This window comes from Mya arenaria, chromosome 15 (genome assembly GCF_026914265.1).
Source record: "Mya arenaria isolate MELC-2E11 chromosome 15, ASM2691426v1".
NCBI lineage: Eukaryota > Metazoa > Mollusca > Bivalvia > Myida > Myidae > Mya > Mya arenaria.
In genome coordinates, this window is record NC_069136.1 from 57,255,584 (window position 1) to 57,264,388 (window position 8,805).

The following is an 8,805-nucleotide window of genomic DNA, read 5'->3' on the forward strand; positions in this document are numbered from 1 at the left end:
AGTGAAACAAGTTATCACAACATTATATTAATCACTCTCGTTGGCACGATGTTACGCGAGGGTGTGGTCTTGTGATCCCGGGAAACCGGAGTACCCAGAGGAAACCCACTTGTCCGGCTTGGTGACAACAAACCAAACTCACATGCTGTTTGTTGGACGCACGAGACACACCTATTGAAATACGGAAATATCCGTGGATTTACTATTTATTAAGAATATGCATGTATTATAACAAAGTTATGTTTAGTATTTTGAATAATAAAATATGGGTTCCGACAATAGTATTCACCGTAGATTTAGCAAAACGTGTTTTCTACTAGTTGATATCAAATAATGGTTGCAATACTATTTTGCATAAAAACACCGGCCAATTTGTACCGTTAAAACATCGGCTTCGAACAGTCATTAGAAGCATTGCAAAGACTTTCTTTTATCACCGTGTAGTTCTTGCTTGCAAGCGTTATTAAAAATTACAAGTTACGTGGTTAAGTGTTTCCACTGGAAACTATACATTGAATTATTCATAGATGATGACGTGTGTCCCATTTTGCAGTAGTAAGTTGCACGTTGTACGTAAAATATAAGCCAAAACGGTGTTGGCGGCAGTCGACTTATTTGAAGTGTAAGGTTATTCGATAGCCTACACATGTAACACTTGTTTTGAAATCAGCTTGATTGATTGAGGCGGATACAAAACCACAGCTAGTCAATGCTTCAATAACTTGGTTCATTTGTCAATGTTAGGATATTTAATATTAAATTACTGAGACGTTCAAATCATAAATATCTCGTTGGCTATAGGAATTCCACAGGCTACACGACATGGTTTAAAGTGACACTCTGATTCACAATCAATACATACACATGTATAACAAACATAAATGTTGAGTGATTAACCTATAACTACTTACTAAATAATGCAATTGTGGAAAGTATTAATAACTGAAAACGCTAAAAAATATTAAATTATTGGTGAGTGCTAAAAGATTTACTATGACCTATCATCGTCTCGTAAGATAGAAATTCCATGTTTTCTGCACCTTTCTTTCATATTAAAATCGGTATCCTTCATAAAACCATTGATTTCGACATTTATTCATCCTTTTAGCATATTAAAACAATATTATTAATTGTGGTGAATCTTATTTGGGAGTATTAAAGAGTGCATCTTTAAATACATATATATATATCGTTTGTGTAACTTGTCAATACAAATAATTGCTTGAGAAAGTCACAACTGCCTCAATGATGTCAAGTCTGTGTTACGCTTGGTCCAACTGGTGTCGAAGATACATGAGCCACTGCAAATAAGCTGTAAGTTCGTTCGATCTGCACGCTTCCTCGCCAAGAGTTTGCGCGTGCAATGCCGGAAGTAGACATTTTTTGTCGAAATCACTCTGGGTAATCCTGTTCCGGACACGGTTGAGAAAACTCGGGGAAAGGGGTTCGTTTGTACTTCTCTTCATAATGAAGGTGAGACGGCCGAGGCTCATGTCGGGGCCAATAAATAAGTTGGTGGGGCACTGTTCGGATGGCTGGGGCCTGGATGGGTCGGGGTATGGAATCTTGAACGAACAATGGTTTCGACTGGCTTCTGCCATATCAACGTCAGTTATTTTTTCGGCAGGAATTGGCTTCTTGACTTCGTGTATGGCTTTGTTTTTATGCATTGGATCAGGAGTTAAGGTGGTTGTCGTTGGTTTCGGAGTTGACGGAGATGGTATTGTTTTTGTTATTGTGTTCGGCTTGGGTCCTTTAGCAGGCTGAGTAACCGGCGTATCTGCTTGGACGCTCGCCTCAACCGTCCCAACGAATGTTGAATCTAAAATTTCCGCCCCCGATGCCACCGCGGCCGCGTCTGTTGGGAGGAAGATATTTGTGTTTTGAGATACCATCATCGGATCCTCGCGTCTGTGTGCGAACACAGGGTCAATCGCAAGTATCGTAGACCTTAACTGCTCGCGAGTCATTTCTGAAACATATTTTAGAGGAAATATCTCAGGACTGTTGTTAAAGTGTTATTAGTAATCTCATTTAAGCATGTCTTATTTAAAAATATATATCTATAAAATATTTCAAAAAGAAAAGAGAACGATTTTCATCAAAGGCGTTAATGTCGCTATGACAAGAATAAACTAAATGAATGATAGAACAAATGGGTTTGAATCAAAGAATGAGAAAAAGTATCTGGTAAAATATATCTATGAATTATTAAAACATATTTCAAATTTAACAAATAGAGCGTAGGTGTCGATTTCCCAAGAATAAACTAAACGATTTGAGAAAACAAACTGGTTTAAATCGAAAGATATGAAAAAATCAAGTATCTGGTCAACTTATGTGGAAGGGATTATCCGCCAGTTTACTTATTATGCTTTTTGACATTCCAGTGTCAATTTTTCTTTTTCTTTGATTTTAGATTTTGATTATTTTAAAGACTTAGTATGTTTCTTATCTTTATAAATATATAGGTATTTTAAAACATTACTTTGTTAAACGTCAATTTTATTTGTGCACGCCTTTTTTTACGATTGTGATAATTGATATGATTTCCCTTAAAATTTGTCGCATATATTTTAATTAAACATAAACATTAAAACAACATTAGGCATTCGATTTATGAACTCTACAAAATATGTGTTAATTCATTTGTATTATAATGTTAAACACTTAATAAAAGAAGGAAAACAAAATTGGCGCTATGAGATGCTGCTTAACATTGACAAATTAAAACAATGTCGTCTACATAACAATGCTGACATTTTCAAAAAATGCAGCAGGGAAACAAGTTTAGCAGAGCGTATTCATAAGACAGTGGTCGCTTGGTAATACTAATAATATATGTCATGTATTTCCATTCCGGATAGAAATATCCGACCCGAGGGCACTTGCGTTGCCAGGTAACGAGGCTTGCTGAGTTACCGGCTACGCAGCGTGCCCAGGGCCGGATTTTTCTATCCGGAACGGAAACACATGATTGATATTTTTGTCAAGCACACCTTCAATTATATTTTGTGTGAAATCAATTCATAGAAAAGTGCATTTTGTACATCAAATAGCGCGTGCGATGATGTTAACTGACGTCATGACGCAGTAATTTTTATTCACTGCATACGTCAAGAAGTTCCTTCAGTATCTCGTCTTTTAAGGGTTATTTTGTTTTGAAGGTATATTTTTGCAAAGTTAATGTTTATGGAACTCATCTATTGAAATCTCATAACTATGGTTACATAAAATGTAAAATTAAAGAAATGAAAAGTATAACGTCACAGTGCGTGACTCATCTGGCATGGGTGTGTGGGGGGGGGGTGAACTTAAATTTAGTTTTCGCCCTAAGGCAAGCCTCATTACCTGGCAACGCAGGTGCCGTCAGGTCGGAATTTTCTAACTGGAACGGGAACACATGACGGATATTATTAATCTCCTCCTGTACGGACGTCAAAATCCCCTCAGGTTATAATATGCTAATTAACATTTTATCTTAATTTCATCATAAACCTGACCATCTTCAAATTAATTTTAGATGCATTTCTAGATTTCCACGTATAAACAAACCCTATATTTTCCGACTGGTAAATATTTAACCAATACTTTAAGCGAATGAACATGGTGTCATTTATTGTTAACCTGACCCCGAGCTGGCCCTTATTCGCAAGTACCAGGTGTTAACCCTAAATGTCCCCTACCTATATGATAAATAATAATCAATAACACAGCTGGCATACAGGAAAAATGCAATTCTGAAATACATAATACGAAATGAATTGCATGTTGAAATTTCATAAAGCATAACGAGCGAACTGGCGGATGATCCCTTCCATAAAATTACACCTAAATGTTAATGCCCTTAAGGTTGGGTTTAGCGTTACGGAGGAAATTTAATGTCTTTTGAAAAACTTGGAACAATTCTTTTTGTTGTATACAGTACGAAACGCCGCCAAATACTGGTCCGAATTATCTAAGTATTCGTCTTAGGACAAATTGTACTATCACTGAACAATCTTTAAAAGATGGTTGCTGTGTCGTCCTTTAGTATATTTATACAAGTTAAGCATGACTCAGAGTCTGACAACAATGTATTGTATATACTTACGGGCGTTGGATAAGGCCAGAAAGGCGAAGAAACAGGTCGTATACCAGGTCATGGCCATGGTTATTTGGTTCTAGGAAAAAGAAGAAATCGTATTGAACAGCAGCTGAAAGGAAATCCGTTGAAATTAAGATGATGATGGTGATGATGATGCTGATGATGATGATGATGACGATGATGATGATGATGGTGGTGGTGGTGGTGGTGGTGGTGGTGGATGTGCTGCTGCTGCTGATGATGATGATGGTTGTGGAGGTGGTGGTGGTGGTAGTGATGATGATGCTGCTGCTGCTGCTGCTGCTGCTGTTGATGATGATGATGATCTGTTCAGTCATGAACTGTATAATCTGTAATACAATTAAGTGGGGTTCTATTTTTCATTGTCCGCAAGCTGAACGGGCATCTCTCGTAGTTAATTGAAATTTGGGTGTGCAAGTTTATTTATACTTCTACTTTTTATTGAATTTTAGGTAGTCTTATCCTTTAAGCGTTCAATGTACACATACATCGAAGCTTGTTTCTCATGATACGTAACTGCACACATCGATTCATTGTATTAAATAACCCACTCATTTATCAATAGGAGGTTTAATTGCCCATAGCTTGTAAACAATGACAGATAGTGTTTTTTTGTCGTAAACATGTATAAAAACAGCTTCTTCACAAACCATAATATGTATCAAAAGTTATAACATTTACTGGTTACATTGATAAGGATTATACATGACATTAGCCTAAGAAGAAGAACGTTTATTCAATGAATATAGGAATGGTTTGAAAGACTTATATAGCGTACTTATGAAGTACATGTATACAGAAACCATGAGAGGGATACAAAGTAAAAGAAAAGAAGAGTATAAAAATGATAAATATCTTAACAAAATCGGACGTTTTCTAAGAACTGCGAGCCTTAAAGGCCTAGAGTAGATCATCTCACTAATACACATAAACAATATGCATAGTTAATGCATTTATTACTTAAACCGATTGGAAATAAATAATAAACAATTAAGAGTTACTAGTTTTTAAATAGTTATATAACATGTATATTTAGATAGATCCACTTTAAATGAATGGTTGTGTGTTATTCTTAGGCATTGTAACAACAACAACAGCAACAACAACACCACCACCACCACCACCACCAACAACAACAACAACAACAACTTAAAGACAAGACATATTGATCATTTCAATAACTTAACCTTAAGAACTGCACAGCAGAACACTTAGATCGGACGTAGGGTTTTAAAGAGTTTTGCAAGGGTGCTACCTTGTTCTTTTATGTTCGGCCATAATGGTGAACAGCATTTGTTCCCTTCTGCTTTCATAGAATTAAATAGATAATTATAATATTTATGTTGTTTTGATGTGATTATAATTACGTAGAAACTTAAAACATTTGGCAATCGAAACATAATGTTAATTCAATTACACATACTTTCTAACATTTTCTGTCAGATTCATAATGTTCCAATTTATATTGAGCCTAATACAATGTTCCCTCTTTTCTTAGCACCCTGTCCCCCTTCTACAATACTTATCCCTTTTTAAAACATGGTTAAAACCATACAAAACAATGTACACAAAGGCCAACGAAGGCTCCATTAGGCATCAAGCAGAACTATAATATCTGATGTTTACCGAAGTACGAAATGGACCGATTGTTAAGACCTTTATTAAAGTTAACATCATCTTCATCGTTGTTAACGTTCAAATATTTACTGCCCTAGAAGTTTAATGAACCCACTAGTGATTTGTTTTATCTTTAAAAAGTTATCAATGATGTCGTTTATGACCGTGTTAACTTTAACAAAGTTCTGATAAATCGGTCCAATATATAAATCTGAAATTTGAATGAACATACACTTTTAGATCTTAACAAATTGTTGTTTCGTTCGTACTTACAACATATATTAAAATAACCAAAAATGTCTGTTATCACTAAGTATTCCTCACAAAGTTCGCTACTGAAATAATGCATTATGGGCTCAGACTCACCGCTTTATAGTGTTTATAAGTGAGTAAACAAGGTCAGAAAAACATTGTGTATACAACACAACTTAATGACGACTGTTTTTTCTGGGTTTGATGTTAACGTAATAACTTGCCTATCACCGTGTGGTTTCATGTTTTGTCACCCAATCAGACAGCTAGTTTCAGTGATGCGGAAAACTTCGGCCCAGAGTACAACTTTTAAAATCCGGTTAACAAGCGCGCGGACAGCTTCCTTTTTAAGTACATCTTATAAAGTATGTTCAAACTTAATTGAACCTGCAATATTTTGAGCTAGTGTTCGATTTACAATCGTTATGAGATCTACATATATTCTGGCGTATATTTAATTATAGTAACATTATGATGTAACAACACGTTTGCAAGGTAAACATGAAATGGGGAAGTTGGGATTCTATTTCCTTCAATGAATTGCGTACCACAGGTGGCAGTTTCGTGACATTGGAATCCCTTTTGAAACAAGACATAAACTAATTGTATGTATGATTTTAATCGTTAAGAGAACATGGTCTCACCAACAATGGGTCAATTGTTAACATGGTCTCACCAACAATAGGCCAATTGTTAACATGGTCTCACCAACAATGGCCCAATTGTTAACATGGTCTCACCAACAATGGCCCAATTGTTAACATGGCCTCACCAACAATGGCCCAATTGTTAACATGGTCTCACCAATAATGGCCCAATTGTTAACATGGTCTCACCAACAATAGGCCAATTGTTAACATGGTCTCACCAACAATAGGCCAATTGTTAACATGGTCTCACCAACAATGGCCCAATTGTTAACATGGTCTCACCAACAATGGCCCAATTGTTAACATGGTCTCACCAACAATAGGCCAATTGTTAACATGGTCCCACCAACAATGGGCCAATTGTTAACATGGTCTCACCAACAATGGGCCAATTGTTAACATGGTCTCACCAACAATGGGCCAATTGTTAACATGGTCCCACCAACAATGGGTCAATTGTTAACATGGTCCCACCAACAATGGGCCAATTGTTAAGAACTTGTTGTTGACTTCATTGTTGTTAAGAATTGTGGTTTACTCTGCTGCTCTGGATTAATTTCATTAAACAAACACATAATCCAATATTGCACCTACAAAGGTTAACAATTATGGTGTTAACAACGTTGTTTACGTGAACACAGTCCTGAACAATCGGTCTTAGTAACCTAGTAGTTCGGGACTTATTCACACCAGCTCATTAATACTATTAAGTTCATCTTATAAAAGGGTTCGCTTTCGCAATGCAACTGTCGTTTACCTGTGAGATAGAAGTCCCTTCATTGCTTCCACGGATAGCTCTATATTTTGACCAGTGTAAAGCAGTGGTTTGTTAACAACAACATTTTGCATTAAAGGGACTAGACACAAGATGGTGCCGAAATCGGCAAATGAAGTATTTTTACAAAGCAAGCCTAGAAATGTAAATACCAGCTAGTATGAGGCCGATAATACATCATTTTACATAATTTAAAGAACATTTTGTCGCTGTCTCAGCTGAGTTTACCCGTTTAAAAATAGCGCTTAATGTTTTCCCAGTTTATAGTGTATAAATTCAGCATGTGGAAGTCACGTTATGAGTACAGATACATATACCGACGCTTTTTTAAATTTACGTGGTAGACAAACCCAGTAAATTTCCAGTTGGAAATCTACGCAAAAACTGCAAAAGAAACATGTGTCGTAAGCGAAGTGATACACCAGTAAGTTAGATTCAAAGCGTTGTACACGACGATATCATTTATATGTAAGGTTTTAACAATTTTCTTTTTTTTTGTTGCAAGTTTATCATCTGGTGTCTAGTCCCTTTAAGGGGTGAACTAAATCAGTGTTATCTAAGGTTTATCATTTCTCGGTAAAGCTATTTTGATGAGTGTGTGGTCTTTTTGAGGTGTTTGTATTTATGTATGGGGTATTTGTATTTATGTATGGGGTTTTTGTATTTATGTATGGGGTGTTTGTATTTATGTATGGGGTGTTTGTATTAATGTATGGGGTGTTTGTATTTAAGTATGGGGTGTTTGTATTAATGTATGGGTGTTTGTATTTAAGTATGGGGTGTTTGTATTAATGTATGGGGTGTTTGTATTAATGTATGGGGTGTTTGCATTTAAGTATTGGGTGTTTGTATTAATGTATGGGGTGTTTGTATTTATGTATGGGGTGTTTGTATTTATGTATGGGGTGTTTGTATTAATGTATGGGGTGTTTGTATTTATGTATTAGGTGTTTGTATTTATGTATGGGGTGTTTGTATTAATGTATGGGGTGTTTGTATTTATGTATGAGGTATTTGTATTTATGTATGGGGTTGGGGTGTTTGTATTTATGTATGGGGTGTTTGTATTTATGTATGGGGTGTTTGTATTAATGTATGGGGTGTTTGTATTAATGTATGGGGTGTTTGTATTTATGTATGGGGTGTTTATACGTCTTATGTCTATAAAGCATACACTTCAATCCATTTTAGCATATGCGCATCTTTTTAAACATGCTATTATGCTTCGTGTATATCTTTTCATGTGTGTATTTGTCAAAAACTTAATCGAATGAATAATGTCTTAATTTGTCATATGTACAATGTGATCTGGACCGGTGGCCTTACATCGCGAAGAAATTCAGTTGATTTGTGTTGTGTCCACTTGCTCATTTTTAATTTGCTCCTTGTCTTGTGCCAATGTT

At 35.8% G+C, this 8,805-nt stretch overlaps 1 protein-coding gene across 1 annotated transcript; it reads right to left on the reverse strand.

The window, feature by feature from the left end:
• Positions 1–1,079: 1,079 nt before the first annotated feature.
• Positions 1,080–6,110, reverse strand: LOC128219053 (uncharacterized). The gene is made up of 3 exons (XM_052926864.1): positions 6,092–6,110; positions 4,094–4,163; positions 1,080–1,972 (listed from the first exon to the last, which is right to left on the reverse strand). Exons 2-3 carry the CDS (start codon positions 4,149–4,151, stop codon positions 1,263–1,265), a joined length of 768 nt encoding a protein of 255 aa, XP_052782824.1. The 5' UTR covers positions 4,152–4,163; positions 6,092–6,110; the 3' UTR covers positions 1,080–1,262.
• Positions 6,111–8,805: the final 2,695 nt, after the last annotated feature.

Bases quoted from the DNA above. Each gene is read 5' to 3' on its own strand.
- LOC128219053 (XM_052926864.1), bottom strand. From the start codon at position 4,151: ATGGCCATGACCTGGTATACGACCTGTTTCTTCGCCTTTCTGGCCTTA. The intron at 1,973-4,093 runs GTAAGTATATAC...AATATGTTTCAG, and splicing joins TCTGGCCTTATCCAACGCCC to AAATGACTCGCGAGCAGTTA.